We start from the raw sequence: 22,169 nt of genomic DNA, 5'->3' as shown, positions 1-22,169 counted from the left end.
TGTGTAGCAGCTCTCTGTCCTGGCCCCTCTTCTGCCTCATAATCAGGATTTAAAGTAATCTTTGCCATCCAAAGCCTGATTAATTTTACCCTGCCTACAGTGTTTGTGTTTACATGTGTGTGGTGGATGCTGTCTGCTGCTGTGTGGGTTTTTGAGACTCCATTGGGGGCACTAAAGACAAATATTTACGTTGCATATTTTGTGGCTTTTATTAACCTCTTTATTTCCAAAAAATATTGACATTTACCAATTTATTTGTTTAATGTAGATGCGTTGTTTAATTTGTGATGATTGATGCACAATTGCGTAAAATTTGCCTTTTGGAAAATGTGTTAAATGCCTTTTAACCATACAGCATGCATGCAAAACTTCAGCACGCAGCAAAATAATAAAAGATGGTATAGTGCTGCAACATTTGGAATGTCTTTCTAAGCTGTTGCACTTCCAGTTATTTCTTCCAATTTGTCCAAATCCACTGGTAAGTTGCCGTATTAAACCTACTGTGTGAAAGCTTCTCAAAGCTTTTTGAGAAATGGGACCACAGTTTTCAAAATGTCCAACTCTCAGCTCTCATAGCTACATCTGAAGCTGCTACAATGCACTGATGCACAAACCCCTTTGCCAAAACTGTAAATAGGTGAGAATTTCATAGCTCTTGTTTTTTTAAAAAAAAAAAAACCCAAAGAAATCACATCAAACTTAAGTACAGTTGCTTTGCTTCTTTTTATTGATTTCTTTACGTCTCCAATGTACAGTAGTGTTATTAGAAGATGACAAAAAGGCACAAATTCACAATAAAAGAAAGTAAAACAGGAGACAAGTTAACAGGAGTGAGAGAGAGAGAGAGAGAGAGAGAGAGAGAGAGAGAGATTTAACGATTTAAAAACAGTTTGGGATTATGGAATCATTTGGTTTCATACTCTGATTATAAATTGAGGAATCTAACAACAGGTATCTATGAGATTGTCTCTGTTAAACCATGTTCTCTCACAAGTTTTCTATGTTCAGACTCTTAAAATGGACCTACTGACAGCATCAGCTTTCAAACAACCACATTTAATTGTCTTTGCGTTTTTTAAAATTCTGTGTCGCTATAAACTCTGACACTCCAGCACCTGGTTGAAGCTGCTCCGAAATGTAGAATAATCCCCCTTTGATCCCCATTGCTAATCACAGGAGGGCAAAATCTAACCTGCACCGAGGCTCCATTTAGGGCTAAAAAATCAGCTTATCCTATGGATCAATGAACTGACCCAAGCTGCCGATATATGTTCCTTTTCAGTGAGAGAAGCGAGTGTAGTTCAGAGACTGACAACAGAGGTACAACAACATTCAGAACAAAAATATATATTTATACACTGTCCTGCCAATGAGACGTGGTGCCTTTGAGGGAACAGCATGAGGACAGGAAATAGTGAACAGGGGTTCTGCTTCGTTTTGAATTTTTTTCCCCTCTCCATATACAAACCGCACAACAACTTTACTGCTTTGCATCCTAAAATCTGCAGCGAAATCATCTCTAACAATATGTAAGAATGCATTTTTAATGACTACAGCTGACAGTACTCCTCAGAATGTCTTATCAGCACTAAATTTCAGCAACTCTAACTCTACATTTCCTCACAATAATACTCCTGTGAGAACGACTTGGTCGCTGTGGTCAGTGTCAATGCTAAACAATTAGCGACGGAATAAGAGGACCAAGTGTTAAAGAGGGTGTGCTGTAGGTTTGGCAGGACAGTCCGATCTATATATATGTGTTCATCTACATTAATTTATTTACTATTTACAAAGTCAATACATACAGTACATCCACAAATCTCCATGATTCAGTTGGTAGCCCCATCACAGACACTGAGTGAGATGTTTTATGGACACAGAGGTGGCGGGTTTGGACATCAAGGGCCAGTGTTTGTTCTTTAAAGGGGAGGCAACAGAAAGTGGTCTGCAGTGATGGACTTAGAAACTTCATCTGACATATAGAGACATTAAATAAAAGTGGCCAAAAATGGCAAAAAAGTAGATTTTCAATGTTATAGACAGACTTTCATGGAAGTCTGAACTCTAATAAATGTCAAGAATAGTTTTGAATAGATTTTTTAGGCCAATAAAACAAAGTTCATAGGATTTCTTGTATACTGTGTTTCAGCAGGCCACATATATACATGTATGTTGGCTAGTAACTGCAAGAAGACACTGCTCAAATGCCTCCTCATTATTTGTTAATTATTATCTGTTAAATGATGTCAATGCAAGTCCACGTGTCCCTGCAGACTCCTACTACACACATTAAACTGAACAGACCTTTAGATTGGAAGTGACTGCTGGAAACCTGCCAGAAAACATTTGCATTCTTTGGAATTTCATCAAGTTAATAGTGATGACTAATGCAATGGGCCTGGGAAGATATAATGTCACAGCTGCAGAGTTGTTCTTGTAATAAGAGCCAGTGGCAGGGATGGATCAATAAAACACTAAAAAAAACATTATTAATATTCAGCTATAACATATATATCATACACTGCACTTAATCTAAATTTTATTTGATAAATGCCAATGGAAAGCCCTTCAGTGGAACTGATATTTCTACTTTTTAACATTCAGTCAGATTCCACGCAATTGTGCACGATCTTGATCTCATCTTGATGCCAATTGGTTGCAAGCATCTCCAAAAATAAAAATGAATGTTTTATTTTATTTGCTGGATGTGAAAATGATTTATTTATCAGTCATTAACACATGCTTATTAGTGCAAAATATCTGCTTTAACATCTTTTATGCAATAATCTAGATATAAACCTGATAATCATCTTTTAGTTTTGATGGCAGTTTCTGTTAAAATCAGTCAGTTATACTATTATAGCCTTTTCACATTATCTGTTGCCTACTCTTTAACGTTTCCACACTGTAGAAATATGCAGAGGATGTGAAGTAAACAGAAAATGAGAAAATAAAGGTAACTGTCGACAAAAAAAGAGGCCAAACAAACGTTAACAAGAGGAAGAAGGAGAGTGCCTGCTGTTATCACTCCTCTAGCCTCATTTCTTCTTCGCTTCCTTACCCAGCTAGCATCAGCTCTCTGCAAAGACACACTCGACTGTATATCACTTGTGTACACCCATGCATGTACCAAAAACACCACATTAATACAAACAACAGGCTTCAGATTCCAGCAGGAGAGAAAACCACCTCATCCGACAGACGGACACGATAAAACTGCCATTTTATAAATAGTTATTCAACAACTTAACTGCTCTCGACTTTCAGCTCTGCTTTGTTTAAATTGTTCTCGTGACAAACGGAAGATAGATTTGTAATGATAAAAGAGAGACCAACGTGTCATGATAGTTATTGCTATTGCTGGATAAGACCATTTATCCACTGGAGATGACACAATGAGAGACAGGGCAAGAACTGATGAAGTCGCTGTCAGGCTGAAAAAAAGACAGTCCCACACTCGATTATGGCTGTTCCAGTTGTCTGCAGTAAATTTTCCATTGCAGAGTGATACATTTGACTTGTATCACTGTAGACTACCTCTCTCTCTCTGTATTTGTGTATATGCATTATTGTGTATTTCTATTCAGACATGATCTTCCATTATCGTACTCTCAAGCAGTCTGAACAGCCTGATGAAACCGAAGAGCTTAGAAACGATCAGTCGAAAAGTAAAATATGGCTGAAAACCTTGATGACCTAACAATACTACAGAAACACACACACACTCATATATATACACACACACACAAAGAAACAGAAGCGCGCACACACACAAACTCACAAAGCAGCAGAAAAGCCAACGAATGCCTCAACATATTAAGGAAGATACCGAGAAAAAGAATCCTATTTGTTAGGTCGGGAGTAAAGCCTCCTTTCAGACCTCGCAGCTGTGGTTTGAAGACTCGCAACTTGATTTCAACAACAAAAGGAAAACACTGCATAAAGCCTGACACAAATGGAGAGAAGGAGGTACTATGACAAATCAAAAAAAAAGGAGAAAAAAAAATATCACAGGATCAAAACGCAACACTGAGCAGACACAGCTTTGTCTGGAAAAAATAAACATCCACAGACAACCTTACAGAATCATTTTAAAAACCCTGTTTATATATATTTATATTTATATATATATATACTTCAATACAATTATTCAGCTCCCCGATATACTGTATACTGTATATATACACCATAGGGATATCTTAAATAGAAAGAAATCCTAAATTGCAGAGATAAATACCGCTATTCTCTGTAGTTTAGAACGATTTAGAGAGAGAGAAAGAGAGGACTGACTGACGAGATCTATAATGTTGCTACTGGAGGCCTCAGAGCAGTTAATAAGATGGGATCACTAGATGAAGAAAATAAAAAAAGGACAGATGGGACGCGAGGAAGGAAGGAAGGATGGGGTGAAGGAGATCAGCTGAAAACTGGGAGTTTTACTGGGTCCAGGTCCCTGAAAACCAGATTGCACTGCAGGAGGAGGGTTTTGGACTGGCCGGTCAGATGTTGTGTCAGTTGAGACAAAAGGAGGATGTGAATCCGCTGGTGTCTGGGTATTCTGGTCTGAAAGATAAGACAGAGATCATATCAGATGCATGTCCACTGTCCCAGCAGTTTTATACCTTCATAGGCATATTTATTGGCTTTTTAAAAAAATGCCATCAGATTGAAAGCCCAGACAGAGTTAGCAGCTGACTAGTGACCATAGAGTTTACTAAAAAGTTGCATATTTTACAGAGAGATCCGAAAGAAGAGTCTGTAAAAATTCTCACCTAAATATGCACTGAATGTTACTTCAAATAACCTCATACGCATCTTTAGCATTTGTAATTTTTTGGTACTTATTAGCCAACTTATGTGAAACTGATCTATCTATGATTATTCAACAGTCCTAATAATATCTCCCATGCTCCAAACTCCAGTCAAATTAGTGTTTAAACAATTTAACAACACTTCTAGTGATTGATTAACTTACGAAGTAACTCTCTGGGTCCTGCTTCTTAAATATTAATATTTTCTTTTGTGTTATATTACTGTAAATTTAATCATTTGGGTTTTTATTGAACGTAATTTTAGCTCTGGGATCTTGCGAGGAGCAATTACACAAAAATAATCGATCCTTCTAAATCAATGAATAAGTCTGATGTTATGTATATTAAAAAAATAGGTCTAACTGCACAGTAAAACTATGAAACGCGATGTTTGACTGTAATCCAATGCAACATCTGAACTCCTCTCACCTGATGAGCAGCAGCATTCACGGTCCGACACAACCTCAGTCCTCTAGAGCCACCATCCCTTTCACTGGATCCTTCACTCTCATCTGACGAGAAAGACAGTTCACACAAAGAAATATTGTATCTGATGTGCATGTCCTTACAGTGTTGTGTTTATATGGACGCATAAACATGATCTTCAGCGGTGGATTTACCTCGTCTAGCTCCCTACGTGTCTCCTCCTCCATGCGACGAATGTCTTCCATGTTCAATTCAATCCACTTATCGATCCAGCAGAACAGCTGACGATGGAAATTAGTGAACAAACGCTTCTCTTGCTGTCAAAAGAGAAAACAGAGAAAGTCATATTCTGGTTTTAGCATCAGAGATATTTAATTCTATCCTGCTTTACTTTGTTTATCCTCTACAGGCTGGTGCAGCGCATATATGCAGCATGATGGTACTTTTCTATTATTACTTCAAACTGTCAGGATGTACTGTTCGGATGCACAGTGTATATAACTCCATGGCACAACAGTTCATAACACATATGCAACTGACATGTTGTCCAGGAAAAACACATTTCCTGCAATAATGTCTGTTATCAGCAGACTCTCCTCGGCAGTTCACCTTGACCTGTGGCTTCCTGGATGTCATACTATATGTAAAGTAAAAAATTCACATAATCAACAAACCTTTTGAATGAAGTTTTCCACTTTATTTTGCAGGCCCCACCACTTGAATTTGACAGTGACCAGTTTATAGGCACACATATGTGGGCAGTCTTTCTTATTAGGAAGCTCCTTCTGCAGGCGCAAACACACAAACAGGGATTTTTGAATTGTTAACACAAGCATTGTTAAGTCTTGAGTCCAGCTGACTGGCCAATAACAAATCTTATCTGCATTTTCCATATCTACAAATATTGTAAAGCTTTTTCTACACACAGTTAACCCTCTGGACCACAGAGCCCAGCAGCGGGACTGAAAGACATGCTATCTCAACAAAATTACCAAAATGATAGCATTTGTCAGAGCCAGAAACTGTAAAAACAGGAAGAACCGGTGGATGTTCAACAGACTGTGATTCACTTATCTGTGCTGTTCTGTCAGCAAAATGACCCAAATCTAAGCTTAAAATTGTGATTTCCATTCAAAATCACTGTATCCTACATGTTTTGATTAAAAATCCCACCATAAAAATTATTTGCATTAACTAAATGATGTAAAGAAGCAAAGGTTTTGCACTCCTCTAGGCAACCATAAATGCCATTAGTGCTTCAGCTTTGACAAACACTCATGTGACAAAAATTCTGGGATTCAGCTGAACTGAGCTGAACTGTCGGCTGTGTTTGCACAGAACAGATATGGGGAAAAGTACAGAAATGTAACTGTCATACTGCACCAGAGACATTTTTATGCTCTCTCTCTCTCTACTTCTAGCCATGGTTGCGCTGTTTCGATAGAGGTGCAGCTCTTTATACAGCGAAATTAACCAACAGTGAGTAAAAATGTGACAGGAGCAAAAGACACCCAGTCAGAGGATTAAATTGGTAGGGGAAATGGAAAATCATTTATTTATCCCTTCATTTGTTGGCCTTAAACAATTACATATAAATATAATAAGTTTAAAAAATACTAAGATATCTACTAATTCTTAATTAGTGGGTAGTTAATCATAGTTTTGTTTTGGTTTTTTTGTAGCATGTCACTCCCTCTCATGCTTCATCATCCCAGGCTACATTATGAGAAAATGCTTGTTCTGTACTGACCAGTGAATACTGACTGAACATCATAGTTGCTAGGCAACAAGTGGGAGTGATGTTTCTTTTTTTTAACTTTTGCACATCAGTAATTATTAGTGAAGTGGTTGGTTGTCCTTGTTTATCATGTGTGAGACATGATAACAAGACGCCGTACCTTCCAGTCTGGTCCTAGAGGTCCTCGTCCTGTCTTCACCGACTTATACCTGCAAGGATCCTCCTCTGGCTTGTAGTCCTGAAGTGAGACAAGAAGAAACAGAATGAACAACACGGATGAGGTGACACAAGAAGAAAGATAACAAGCTGTTGTCATCATCTCAACGTGGATCTTGACAAAACCCACCACCGAGTTTGAAACGCCTGTCATCTTAAAGAAAACAAAACCAAAATGACGGCATTTATCAGAGGTAGAAAAGAAAAAACGAAATGATCTGCAGCTGCTAACTTTCTAACAGTCCTTGAGCCATACATTTGTGACAAGCCGTTTGAATGCAAAATTTAACCAAATCTAAACTTAACATTGTGACATTTAAAAAACATTAAAATTATTAACATTTGAAAAAAAAATTATTGTACAATAATCATAAGGGGAAAAAATTAAAAAGATTGTGTTCAACATTACAAAACTAACTTTATGCAAAAAAAAATTCAATGTAAAAATGCATCTTAAAAGAGCATTCCCTATTTCAGTGACAGAAGTATTGCACAAATACTGACCAAACTGTCAAAAATGAATACTGTTAAGGAGGTTATCCCTCACATTTTGATTTCATTGACCCCCTCGTCTGAAGGCTGTACTTCAGTATTTCATGCATGGTAGCTGTGTTGTACATGTGATTTAACATCAGGCTGTCACACTCATTTTCCTTTAAAACTGTGTGGACAACATTTGTCTGTCAAGTTACTCAAAATTGGAAATGCTGGTAAGGGCTAAGGAAAAATGAACCTTAGGACATGAACATGTCTCAATAAGTCAATGTGTTGGTCCCTTTTATAGACAAAGTAAAACAACAACAAAAAAACAGGTCTGCTGCATATATGATGACATACAAAACAAGTGTAGCACTGCCCCATGCAGCCTTTCAGGTCAAATCAGTTACTGTCCTTCACAATTACCTCTGGATGCAAAATGCAAAATGTTCATTAGCATGAGATTCTAAGGAATGCATGTATTCCATTAAATTTAAAAAATTAAAATTTCACACTCCTCAAGTGCAACTAGGAGGTCAGGTGGCAGAAAACTTTTTGGTTGAACTGGGCTGAACTACAGGCTGTGTTGAATGAAAAGATAAGATATAAGAACAGAAAAAAATTCAAAATATAAGTAATAAAACATCTGTAGTATGTAAAGTGATAACCCTTCCAGGAATTTGGAATAATGTTGTGGATGTTGTTTCCAGTTTTTTTTAAATTAATATTATTATTTTAGCAAAAAATAAATAATCAAAGAAATTCAATTGCTGATTTTTTTCTTTTCTTTAAAAAAAAGAAGATTTATAGCATAGTAACTTTGCTATGAGACACAAAAGACCATGGTCTACCGTTGTAGTGCTGTTTCAACAGAGGTGCAGGATTTTAGATTGCACTGAAAATGAGCACAGTAAATTTTTGGGGACTCAGAGGGTTAAGCTAACGTTCATTCACCTTTGGCTCCACTTGGCATCTGTCTGCAATATCAATATAGACTACATCCACCTTCTTCCAGGTTTCTGCATCCAAACCATGTACCTGAAACAGAAGCACAGCAACATAAACGCAAGTCTCCACAGGACGGCAAAATACCACACAGGCTCAGAGGAAACGTGTTTCTGAAGGTCTACATGATGCAACAGAAAATGCAGAAAATGATGCATATGAGATACATTCTTCTAGTAATTAGTGGAGCCTCTCTTTGCAATTTTGCACATTCATATTTATTTATATATACATAGCAGCACTGTCCCAGTAATTATGAGTGTGAACAACAAGGGGATTGTTTCTGCGCTTCAAGAATTTTTAGAGCAGCCTTTGATTAGGAGACACACAGTCTGAAGCAGAGAGAAACACAGCTAGCAGTAGAGGAAACAGACAATAAACAAAATGGGATCTGCTCGTACAGATATGCAGCTCATTATCATCTTCAATAATTACATTTTCAAGATGTCCCATGTCAGGTTTGTGCCATGTCTCGATCTTGATCAGGAAGTTATCTTTCATATACTCGTTCTGCGGAGAAAAGACAAGCAATTCTCAGTCAACAGCGTAGAGAACAGAATAATATTTATGCAAGTGAAACAACCTAAACAACACAGGTCAGTCGCCTGCTCTCGTACACCAACACACACACGCACGCGCGCGCGCGCGCACACACACACACACACACACACACACACACACACACACACACACACACACACACACACACACACACACAGAGTAATGGTGTCTGACTTATCCCTGCTGCTCTGTCACTGAAATAGATCAAATTTCTTTCTCAGCTTTCCAGTTAATGTTCTCCCTCTATGGGGATCAGAGTTTGCCGTGTCCTGTGTGTCAACATACATGGATTTCTCTAAGCGCACACAAAAAACAAAAATACTTACAGTGATAACTGCAGAGCCAGATGACAGAAAGTGCAGGAGCAAGCAGAGAGAGATACAAAAATAATGCAGTTGAGCAGCATGTGAGAAATGCAATCGCATTTACAGTATTGGACAACGTACAGAGTCAAGAGGAGTTGTCACACAGTGTTCGTCAGTGAGGATTGTGTGTTGTCGGTCCAGGTTTGTCTTTGACTGTCCTGTGTGTTTGCATGACAGATGGCTGTCTGGCAGCTGGCTGTGTGTGTGTGTGTGTGTGTGTGTGTGTGTGTGTGTGTGTGTGTGTGTGATCTCAGGCTGAAAGGCTCGAGTGATTGCATGGCTCTTCTCACTGGACATACAGTAAATTATTCAACTACTCCTTCAAGGTGACAGAGGCCCAGAGACACACAGGGAGAAAGAGAGAGAGAGTGTGTGTGTGTGTGTGTGTGTGCGTGTGTGTGTGTGAGACTCAGAAGACTACAAGTGCTTCAACAGATCAGCATATCTGGCCTGAAGCCTTCTCAGTGAATTGCACTCACTTTTTTTTTTTTTTTTTGAATTAAAACTTGGAAGATGGTTTTAAGCACCATTATTTCCATTAATTAGCAGGGAGCTCCCATGAAAGTGGCTAAAATAATAATATATTCAAGTACTAGCAAAACTCTGAGTCAGATATGGCTACAGTATTAGTCTTACACATGATATGAAAACCTGAGCTTCAGATACATGTCATTAATCAAATATGTACTTACTCTTAGTGGCCAAAAACCACAATTACTTTTGCACAGAGGTTTGATATTGCATACTGCATGCATTTTGTGTGCTTGTACAAGGTCTATGCTTGTGTTTGTGTGTGTACACTACCTGTGCGACAGTATGGGTATGCGTTCCAGGCTTTCTCATGGATATTGAGAGCTGAAGATGGAGCCAACATTCTGACGAATGACGGCACTTTACTACAGGACAGAGAAGTGAAAAGAGGACAAATCTATGTTAAGTTTATTGGTATTTTAATTATTTACATAAAGCACAGTTAAAAACGTTAAAACTGCAGTGCATTTTATGTAAATACGGGTTATAGGGATCAGGGTTAAGGCCTGCATATATGATTGGCAAAAAATGCCAACCCTGACTGCCATTACTCTTGACAGGGCCTTGATGCTGGGGTTCTTGAGGACGCTCTTGCCAACACACTGGACTTGAACAAGTCCTCTCTAATTTAAACCTCAAGGTAAACCGTGAAATATAAATATGAAGCTGGAAAAAATAAGGTGAGACAAAAGCGGTGAGAGAAAGCCGATTTCTCCACTAAATTATGTTGAACGTGGTAAAGATTACACGTGCTTAACATCACATTATCACTGTAAATATGTTTGCCTTTTAAAGTTAATCTTTAGTTCAAAACACCCCTAAGTAGTGTTCATCCTCACAGAGGTGCAAGGATAGCTCACATATAGTTAAACTTTGGACAGAGTCAGGCCTCCTGCATCCAGTCTTTATTCTAAGCTAAGCTAGTCTGGCTGTTGATGGTAGCTTCATATGTTGTAACTGTACACACATTGGACTGGTGTTAATCATTTAGTTCATTCTTGATAGGTACATAAAGAAGCACATTTACTTAAATGTCAAACAATTTTTTATGTAGTGGTTCTTAGCGCGCCAGACTGGATGGAGTTAACGGAAAGACTGACTTTAAAGTGGTGCAACTAGACACCAAAGAAGGAAAAAAATATGAATAGAAAGTAGGCAAGAGATGTGGCCTCCAGGGAGAAATGAACAAAGTCTTCCTAAGTGAACTTTCTAAGAACCTCTTCTCTTCATTTTGTAGCTTAGTGACGCTCAACTTACTACTCAAGGGCCAAATCAGTCTCTCAGTCGGGTAAGTCTAATTCACAATAAAAATAACTTGATTCACACTGGAATTTTGGTTGTTAGTTATTTATGTTGTAAATTTTCCATAACCTATAAAAAAAATCCTGCAAAAAACTGTAAGAAACTTGAAGCAAGGGTGCCAGAAAAAAGGGAATAATGGTAGAATACTGCAACATTCAAAAACTGTAAAAATGGCAAAATAATGGCTAATATCTGTAAAATAATGTGCACCTTGTTTTATTTTTTAGTGGATTTAAATACAGTAAAAGTAATTTCTAGTCACACTGTGAAAGAACAAATAAGCAATTGTAAAAGTGCAGATTTTAGATGTGGACATTATGTAGACTTGTGGCCTGTTTTGTCATTTTGCTAGATATTATATGTAATTTAACAATGAAAATCTGTAAAATACAAGTCAAATTTTTTTTAACAGTAAATATCCATAAAATAATGAGATTTTCATGATTTTTTTTACAGTTGCAAGAGGATAATTTTACAGCCAAATGCTGTAAAAGAACAAATTATCATTTGTAAAAATACATATTTTTGATATGAATGGTAATTGCAGTTTCAGCCTGATTTTTAATTTATTTACTTATTTTTTTACAGATAATGCTAATATTACTATCATATTTTTATTTGATTTTATTACATGTAAATTAACAAAACGGGGAAAATCTGTAAAATGACAGTAAATTGTTCAAGAATACAGTTATTTACAGTGAAGTAAATTTGCACATAAATTCTTTCCAGAGACATTTATGGGCCTTTTAAGGTTTATTTATTTGATCTTATGAATATTACTGTTTAATAACTGACCCTTGACCTCCTGTTATTTTGCTATAGTGGCTCCGAGGCAAAGTAAGTTGAGTATCCCTGTTCCAGTATTTAAAACTTGTTGTAGAACAACTTACCTCTGCAAATGGTAAATTTTGTGTGTGTACTGTCCCTTCTCTCCATCCTTCTCGTAGGGTTCATTTTTTAGCACCTCCACTCCTTCTCCTCCACCCGTCTCATTCTTACTGGCCTCAGCGACAGAGTACAGCTGGCCGACCTGGTACTGCAAGGAAAGAAAAAAACTGGTTGGAGCGAAGCTGAGAGTGAGTTTAAAGGGAGAAATAAGAAGCTGTTTCCCTCTCTGAATTATTACATGTTGAAATTTTCATGTGCCTCACAGTAACACACACAGATCATCATTTGTACTTCATCTATTTTAGTCTTGTGAAGTGGATTACTTTTCCTTCTGATGCTTCTCCTGATCGCTACATTCTCCTTTCCTTGTCCCTGAACTCTTTATAATCTCTCGTATAGTCTTGCTTGTCCTCTACTTTCCTCTTTTAACTTGCACCTACAAGGTTTTCTTTTTCACAAACTCTACATTTTCTCCTCCTCACATCCCACTATTCATCTCACCCCCATCTTCCTGATCCTGAGAGTGCATGTGATTGTTTAGACACAGCACAATGGCTTCTTTCATTTCTTAATCACCTCTAATCCACCGTGTAACCTCTGCACAAAGCCGGACCAAACACACTTACAACATCACAAAGATGGAACAAGTCGGTGTAGTCGGAATTATTCTGTTATTTTCACAGGAGGGAGATTACAGTAATTCTTTGCTTTCCATTGTGTGTCAACGTAAAACCCCATTATGTAAAATCAACCTAGGAAGATAGTACTGAATACACGTTTCCACACGAATAAACAAAGCAGCAACATGGACTTGTACCCTCCAAAGAAAACCTACCATACGGGAAACAGAGTTTATTAGACACGGAAAATTTGAACTAATGAGTTACTAACTAAAATAAATACAAGCTGTGTGATGAATCTTGCACAACAGGTGTTTCCACATTTTCACAGCTTGACAGATCATTTCACCACAGAGTCAAATGGTGATTAAATGCTCGCCTGCTTCCTTCTGAACCTCGAGTCAGCCCAGCGCACAAAATCTAATCTCATTTCACTGTCAAACAGTGAATATTGGTATAAATCAAAGATTTCCTGTGAGTTTGTTTCTCCGTTTCTCTAAGTAAGAAACCACCAGGTTTGTTCCATCTCAAATCATCTGAGGCCTTCTGCTCGATCATCGCTGATTTGCTTGAAACATTTTCATCATACACTATGGATAATTAAAATGGTATCTGGGACACTTAAGCTTAATATGTCAAGTATTTTCCAACATCATTTATTTTTTTTAATTGCCCGTAGACCCACTTTAAACATGTTTCTTTGCACCTTGAAATATCAGTCTATGTTTGGATCACAACGTCTCAGGAATGATTAAAAGCCTGAAACTTTCACTGTTATTTCTCATTAGGTTAGAATTTGCAATATTGTCTAAGAAGATCAAATAGTCTCACATTTTGAAATTGTGCTGAAAGGGGGTTGAAGGGCAATTTTATTTTTTAAATCTCAGAAAGCATTTGATATATAAATTAAAATTTCACAAGTACCTCTATAAATATCCATATTTTATGCTATAAAATTTTCAGACAAATCAGACATGGTCCAGCAAAAAATGTTCTAAAAATTTGATGATTAGAGATGGAATGGCCCACCAGAGATAATAAATTGAAACCAAATATTTGACCAAGTTCAACCATAATATCACCGGTAGTTAAATTCTGAATGCATATAGATCTGTGTTCACTGTGTGTGGTTACTACTGCAGTCATTGTCATAGCGATCTTATGATGCCTGGATGTTTAGAAGGTAACTAAAAAAGCATCCATAAACACAAAAGTACCCATTTACCAACTGCTCCTTTCAATCATGACTTCTTGTGAACTTTTGAAAGACTATTCTGCCACAGCAACAGCATTGAGACAAAAATACAAAGACCCAGATTTCACTGACCTTCATGTAATGTGGACATTAACATGTTTTCTAGAGATGGAATAAATGCCATGGTCTTGTGGGATTCATTCGATTGCTAGACACACATGGTGAGCAACAGAGAGGAAGTAAAATGATCAGCAGAGGATCCTGTAGCTATCAGCTAAACAAATGAGAAGCAGGAACAGCAAAGCCTCCTGGGTAACAGGGTTGGACAAATATAATTCAACCTTGTCTTGTGGATGTCCACTTTTGCCTGAACTTTCTCTTTTTTTGCACAAATAAAGCACTGACAAAGCTTTATCTTAAAAGTTGGCCACTGGCAAGAAGTTAACAGAGAGGAAATTCAATTTTTGCTAAATTCTTCTGGGAGATTTCCCACAAGGCTTCAGCGGCTTCAACAAAAGCTTTGTTCATTCACAGTCATCCCTCTGTGAATAAATCTAAATGAAATCAAATAATAAAAGGTTGAATTGAGTGTTTGGGTGCTTGAAAGCCTCCGTTTCTCTTATTTAGTCACAAATAATGAAGGACTGCTGCCTCTGACAGTCAGGATGCAGACAGGGAGGCAGGGAGGCTCTAGAGGGATGTTATTCAAGGGCGGAGAGCAGAGAGATGGGGTGCGTTACTCAACTGTCTTCAGGCTCTGTGGATCCCATTTTAGTCAAATAAACTCTTCTTTACTTCTTATACAATGTCTAATCGTAACATAGCTGACGGAAACACAATTTCCAGGCCCGTTGCCTGAGAGGAAACCTGCCTCGTTATGCAGAGATATGATTTAGATAAAGGCTACAAACACACACAGTTAATGAGAAGCAACATGTGTACATCTAAAGCTTTAATAATCCAGACAAAAGGCCAGTGGAGGAAATGAGTGGGGCTTATTGCTCCTTTGTGGTTTTGAGTTTGAATGAAAATGTGTAACATCAAAGGATGTTTTCAAGTCTCAGATTTGGCCTCTTGAAGTTCTGTGACTGATGTGACTCACTGCTGCTTCACACACATACCTGAAACTGTAGTAAGAGCATATTAATGATTTAAATGATCACTGTTTTTCAAAAACAAACAGCACAAATTATTTGCCTCAGCTAAAAGTAGAATACCTTCATGTAAAAATCCATAAATATAAAGGACTGGAGGGGTGTGCACGTGATGTCATGGAAGTAGTTTCAGGTAGCTCATTTACAATGCAGGACTGAATAGAGGAACAAACTGCAATGGAAATGATATAAGGCAGGACAGAGCGACACAGAAAGACAGGAAGGTCAGTGGAAGACCGGCAGTGTCGGTTCAGCTATGTGGAACCCTCTTTAATATGATGGATGTTTATTGGAGCTGTAAAATAGATAAGAAGAGTTTTTTTTCTCAAGGTGACCACTGCTGCATTTTTCTTCAGTTGTGATGTTTCACATGTTGGACAAGAGCAGCTTCATATGATGGCAGGCACTTCGGCTTCACTTTTCTGATTGAAGAGAACCAAAAATCAGATCGGAAAAGCTGAGCCTCAGGCCATTTTAGCAAACACACACACTCGCACACAGGGAAATATGCAGAAATGGAACTTACCTCTTCCACAGAGATTGGAAGAATCACTCGACTGCAAGAAAAACGAAAAAGAGAAGTTACTCAAAGAGTCAAACAAAAACTTTGTTACCCCTGAGCTTGTTGTGCAGAAGGTTATGCTTTCAAGCTGCGGTAAAGGATTAATTTAGTTAATTTAAACATTGCTGAAGGTAATGCACATTAAATAATACATACAGAAAGTCCATTCAAACCAGATACAGTGAACAAAACAGGGTACGTTTGGATTACTTGAGTTGACACTTTCTGCTCAGCTGAAACTCAAAAATTATGGTGATGTGATACAGTGGCTAAAGACGATGCTGATTAACCATTAATCGACTAATTAATGCTAATAATTTAACTGATTAAAAATATACTAACCAATAAAGCAGAAGAAGAAGGAAGTAGGTGTCAGAACACTTATCAGATATTATCTGTAGTCCCTGGTTGTGCCACCAGATGGAGACTCTTTTACTGTTTCCAAGATAGAAGACAGCAGTTCGAATATTGAATTTAACGCTGTAGTGACTCAAGAAGATGGTCACTTGATCTTCAGGCAGTTCCTTGTTAACGAGCATTGTTGGGGTTTAGTTAGCAACAGACCATGTTCACAGAAGAGCCATTCTTCACTAGGATAGCATTCCTATAATTAGGCAAATAATCCAATTTTATGTCAAATATCAGGTGAGTGTATGAGCATGTGGAAAAATGCTCACTCTACTTAATTGCTTTTGATGATTAATTGACTTTTGATTGATAGTGCAGTCAACAATCGGTTAAGAAAATTGCAAATGCATCATCTAAAACACAATGAATAAGAAAAACTCTTTTATCTACATGCATTCACCCTCAACATGCAGACATACATCCAATCCTATGAAGCCGTCAGCTACCCTCAGATTAACTAGTGTCACTGTGGTGGCGACTACATTGCTAACTAGCTTGATATCTGAGAAAGAGGAGAAAAGTGCAGAAAATATCCAGAGATGTTTTTGTTAGGTTTAGAAGAAAATATTCTAAAGGGAGCAAGGGAAATTAAACAAGCATTTCTTATGTTTGTTTTGTGTTATTTAAATTTCTGTTGTGATTAACTGGTTGGGTAATCATGTGCAATTTCTTAAAAAAACCCAAACTCCTAATAATTTACTTCTTTTTTCTATGGGAATAGGTTGTTGAGTGTTTGGAGTTAGCAGTGTACTTATTAAAGCAGAAAGACATCGCAAATATACAGCCAATATACACATATCAATAATTGTGTAGTTATTGCAACGTTTATCTCACCGCAGTATTGAACAATGTTATCGCACATGGCAGATTTTTCACATATTTTGCAGGCCTGAAGTGGTAGTTGTGTTTAACTCTGTAGTAAATGAGTTATTTTAAAACTCATTACTTCCACTTCATTACAACTAAACACATTTTTCTGATACTGTATGATACGGTATGAAGTTTATTTGGTTTAACTGTACTTGTACAGCACATTCATTAAGCCTGCCGAAGCAAAAATCCCTAAAAATGGTGAGCTTGCTCTTTCTCTAATTTGGAAATAATTAACTTTCTCTGCAAGCTGGATTAGGCTGGAGACATGCAGGCAACATGAAAAGACATTTTTAACCATTTAATTCAGAGCAGATAGGGATGCCAATTTTCTCATGAACATGGATTTTTTTCCAATGATGCTGTCTCACAGGGATTCCTCATATGGGCCAGAGGAGGCCAACAGGGATTGGTAATGAGCTGCATGTACAGTAATGAGATATACAAACAGCACGTGACATTTAAACAGTTACGGATCCTTCAGCTCTAATCCGTAAAACAAACAATTCACAAGTTGCTCTATTAAGAGGAATTTCACCTTTTACAGAGAAACTAACAGCCTGACTTCAATGTTTCTGCAAAGTAAATGACAAAGCTGCTTTTGTATTCTCTGGCATGACACATTAAGTTAACAATCAATGAAAAATTATCAAGCCTTACAGGGATTCCAAGCTCAACAAAAAATAGCCAATTAAGAATAAACTTCCCTATTGAGTCATCAAGAAAGAATAAATCATCTTTTTTTTGCTATACTAAAGAAACACTGAGAAAATGCTTCACTGACGGAAACACTGAGGGAAAAAAAACAAGAACAAATGCAAAAACCAAGATGTGAAGCTTTGTTTCAGACTTCTGAACATTTCTTTTAAGAAGGTTTTTTAAACAGAGGTCACCTTATATAAGGAGAATACTGTGTTGTAAAGAGACTTTTTAACTTGCTTTAATTTGATCTTTAACTGTTTTTTAAAATGTTTTTATTTATCATTATGTTTTATAGTTTCCTTGCCATTATTGATATCTTATCATTTTTAATTGCAGCAGTTTAATTATAAGAGATGCTTGAATGTTTCTGCAGGTCAGGTAAACCTATCCCTGTCAAATTTGTTTGCATAAATCCGCATTTGATGGCTTATCTTTTCCTGTCGTTTTGCCTTTTACCATATTTTTCTTTGTCTCGAACACTCTTCTGATTCACCACTATGTTCACAAAAGACTATTGGGAAATGCAGCAGGCTAACAAATGGGCCACAGGTTACACACCACCAACAAAATGATGACATCCCTGCCCAGCAAATTTGCTCTTGGCTCAGAATGAGACAAAAACAAATTTGTTTTTGTGCACAGTTCACCGGGTGGCAGCAGGCCCAGCAAAACTAAATATAAGGTAATAGTGAAACACACAACTAGGAGTATGCAGATAGCATGTTGCACTGCACAAACAATGCAAATCAATAAATGCAGTACTCCACTGAAAAATCTCTGATAAATGTACCATTCTGCCTGTGGGTTAAAGCATTAATGCATGAGTAACTCTTTAACTCTAGCACACCTACAAACTGCTGTTAGTGAGGTATGAAAGAAAAAAATATAAAATGATGTAATTTAGCCTGTTAAAGTGAAGACTGATGAATTTATCAGTCACTTAGAAGGATAAAATACCAGTATTTAACTTTAGTCATTGGTGGTACACTTTACACATTTGCCCACAGCAAAAACATGTCAAGAAAACCTCATTTTGTACACATGTGCAAACACATCTGGGTCCATTAACATCAGCTTAAACACTTTCCCTTGTTTCTCTGACCCTCATGCATCTTGTAGCACATCATGTACACGTACAGTATGCAGCTCTGTTGATTGTTTGGTGAGTGTTTGAGGTATTCCCAAATTCACATAATCCTGTATCCTACTTGCCACTGAATGTAATCTGGCTCTGAGACCCAGCCAGACATTAGATGTTAGACCAGATGCTGTGAGCAAGGCAGAGACAGTCTGCAACATCAAATGACTATATTAAAATAAGATTGAATTTACAGTATCGCTTCTAGTTTTCTTTTTAACCGCAGCTATAAAATGCTGTCGGCCACCTTTAAATATTTATTATAGCCTTTGTTTTTTACAACGTTCATGTTTTCTACAATAAATTTCTTACTTGGTTAATATGAGTTAAATATTACAAACTGAGCACACTAGAAAAACAGAATTTAGGTTTCAGTAATACAGGAAGTGAAGCCACCACAATGTTCGCTCTCTCTGCAAGTCTCTTTGGTCCAACGGTCTTGACAGAAGGATCAAGTGTCTCTCTGTTGCTTCAGAAAACAAACACCCCTCTTCTGTCCTGCATCTTTTCTGTCTTCTCCTCTTCTTTTATTCACTCTGTCTTCCTCTTTCACTGCTTCTATGTCATTCGCTCTATCACATTTTACACTGTAAAGAAGGGACTGTACTTCTGTACACCTGCCAAAGCTCATGGAAGTGGAGAAAAAGTGGACCGGGAGTGATTTAGGTCAGTGGTTCAGGTGAGCGGTACAGAGTCCAAAGAAAAAACTGTCTGTACTACATTTAGACACGGATCAATTGATTGTCTCCTGCCCTCTGTGATGGTATCTTGGTGTGTGTGTGTACAAGCCTCTTGGTGTGTGTGTGTGTGTGTGTTGACAGTATGTAAGTGCATTCAGCATTTAATCGTGACCGATTTAATTAATTTCCAGGCAGACTGCTGAGGCCCAGACTCTCCCTAATCACTTCAGATCTTTAGCCATGCCATCACTCTGATCCTGAGCTTTTCTGTGCTGGGCCATTTATTGATTAAACACATATGATGGGAAATCAAGACAATAATCGGTGTCGATAAACGTAAGTCCTGATTTTGGTTAACTGATATTTTTCAAGATCAGATACTTTTGCTGCCAATAGCTTCAATTTGTGACACATTTAGCAACAGTTTAGTGCTGACCTTGCCACCGAGTTGCAGTAAAATCAATAGAAATACATTTAGAATTAAGAAAAAAAGGAAAAAAGACAAGCTGTATTATAAATGTCATTTGAAACTACTATAACACTGTGGATGCCAAGGAAAAGAGACTAGTAGGGTATTTTTTTTTACAGGTGGGTCATCAGATTCTTGGGGCAAAGTGAGTCTGATGTTCACACTGAAACCAGTTAAGAGCATGAAAATGAATGAACCACCATCCTGTCTGTAGTGACAGTACTCACTAATATGTGATTTTGCCATTTGGAGGCTCAAATCGCCCAAATTCTAACCACCAGCTGATTGTGAGCAGGCCTCAGTCAGTCTCAGAGGCCTGTAACAGCAACGTGCTAAAACAAATGTGTTAAAAATCATTTTCCCTCTGCACGCACATGCCACCTCAATATGCCACTATGTCCCTTCGGCCCAAGCACTCCAATTCTCAGAAAGAATCGACTGGTGCGTCAAAGCCTCGCCATTTGCCCTTTCTGCCAAAGCTTTTTTGTGCCCACCTCTTCCACCTGCCCTACTCCCAACTCCCTCCTTCTGCACCTCGGCATCATCTCCCTCCACCCCCGGGTCACCCTACCACCTCCATTCCTCCAGAGGTAAATGCCGGAATGCTCCATCGGTCGTTTCACCTTCACCGCGCATCAATAACATGGCCACAGCGGCTTACACGGGGATGGACGCTAGCGCGGCACGGCGCAGCCATTTCTCCCCTCAGCACCACCACAGCTCCTGTCGAGCATCCGTCATTTTATCGCTACAGCAAGGGAATTATTCTCATCCCCCCTCACCCCACGTCAAAGCCTCTCGATTTCACTTGGAGGCTTGTGATGCAGGATGTGAAGGGCACAGCCATGCGCCGGCTGCTGATGCAACTACAGCTTTAATATCTCACAATTCATTCAGTGAACACTTGAGGCTGATCAGAGAGTCTCATGCATGAAAAAAAAATGATCATGGAGTCAAATACACGGCATGTCGACATCATCCTGACCACACGCTTATAATTCCCCTCTCGGGCGACTGGCCACAATGTCAGCGCTGCGAAACCAGACGGATAAACGCGCACACGTCCTCCTCTCTCACACTCCCACACACGGCTACTTACAATTCCTTTATGAGCATTTTTGTTTGGCGTTGCAGTAAATCCTAGAGGGCAACAGCTCCGATATAGATCCACAAACAGGGCCGATTCCTTCCCTCCGTTTGTCGTTTCTCTCTCCGCTCGCTTCTCTCCCACCTCTCCCCCTCTATGTCATTCTACCTCCACAGTCGCTTATTTTCTTCAAATTCACTTCCTGATCGGGGCCGCGGCGCGGCGTTGCTGTTGCGCGCAGAGCACCGAAGGCCTGTGCACAGATGAGAACACACACAGAAACGATGGTTCACCGGGGGAGTGGTCTGTGGTTGTTGTGGTGAATCCATACAGCCCTGGAGGTGATTGATAAAAGGGCCAAACTCAATCATCCAGTTTAAGTTTGCAATGATAAATTCACTTAAAATGACATTTATTTAAAAGAAAGCGCACGAACAGCTCACTATAGAACTGCAAATTAGCAGTTACTTGGAGAACACGTGCAATTTTCCCTAAAAAATTAAGAACAATCATATTCGTTTCTGTGTGGCATGGCTCAGTGGGTAGAGTGGCCGTCTTATAGCCAGAGGCAATGTTCCCTGTAATTTTTCATGAGTCTGAGCAAACACACAAACTCCCTGAGCGTCCCTTGGACCACTGTGAGCAACATCAGACGTGTGCACTGTGGTCACACCAGCATCACATCCATTCAAGTTACATGGTTCATTAAAAGAATCAAATTACAGCATTTACATTTCTGTTAAAACACTTTGTCAACAGGAGCCAGTTGAAGACTGCAGTGATTTTAGTGACACTACAATGTATAAGAGTGAAGTTATTGAATATTTGTCTCTCTTTACTGTTGCAGCGGTTTTGCAAATTGCAGACGGACCCTGTTCACTCCATAGACACCAATGTTATTCCTGTAGCTTGAAAGACAGCTACTTTTGATAAAACTGGGCTTGTAGCACATTGTCTGCCT

The 22,169-nt window shown here is 38.4% G+C and overlaps 1 protein-coding gene across 2 annotated transcripts; it reads right to left on the bottom strand.

Moving 5' to 3' along the window:
• Positions 1 to 704: 704 nt before the first annotated feature.
• Positions 705 to 21,476, bottom strand: pitpnab (phosphatidylinositol transfer protein, alpha b). Of its 2 annotated transcripts, XM_023291449.3 has the most exons (12): positions 21,221 to 21,474; positions 15,819 to 15,849; positions 12,326 to 12,471; positions 10,404 to 10,495; positions 9,561 to 9,568; positions 9,109 to 9,183; positions 8,623 to 8,706; positions 7,136 to 7,213; positions 5,912 to 6,022; positions 5,432 to 5,554; positions 5,241 to 5,323; positions 705 to 4,563 (listed from the first exon to the last, which is right to left on the bottom strand). In XM_023291449.3, the coding sequence occupies exons 1-11, from the start codon at positions 21,235 to 21,237 to the stop codon at positions 5,276 to 5,278; spliced, it is 813 nt and encodes a 270-aa protein (XP_023147217.1). In that variant the 5' UTR covers positions 21,238 to 21,474; the 3' UTR covers positions 705 to 4,563; positions 5,241 to 5,275. The 2 variants fall into 2 exon arrangements, with proteins under 2 accessions (XP_023147217.1, XP_054873334.1); XM_055017359.1 differs by lacking the exon at positions 9,561 to 9,568 and having other exon boundaries at positions 21,221 to 21,476.
• Positions 21,477 to 22,169: the final 693 nt, after the last annotated feature.

Source organism: Amphiprion ocellaris, chromosome 14 (assembly GCF_022539595.1).
Source record: "Amphiprion ocellaris isolate individual 3 ecotype Okinawa chromosome 14, ASM2253959v1, whole genome shotgun sequence".
NCBI lineage: Eukaryota > Metazoa > Chordata > Actinopteri > Pomacentridae > Amphiprion > Amphiprion ocellaris.
This window is presented reverse-complemented; position numbering and strand designations above follow the sequence as displayed.

Bases quoted from the DNA above. Each gene is read 5' to 3' on its own strand.
- pitpnab (XM_023291449.3), bottom strand. The intron at 7,214-8,622 runs GTGAATGAACGT...GTCTCACTTCAG, and splicing joins GATGCCAAGTGGAGCCAAAG to GACTACAAGCCAGAGGAGGA. The intron at 5,324-5,431 runs GTAAATCCACCG...CTTTCTCGTCAG, and splicing joins CACGTAGGGAGCTAGACGAG to ATGAGAGTGAAGGATCCAGT.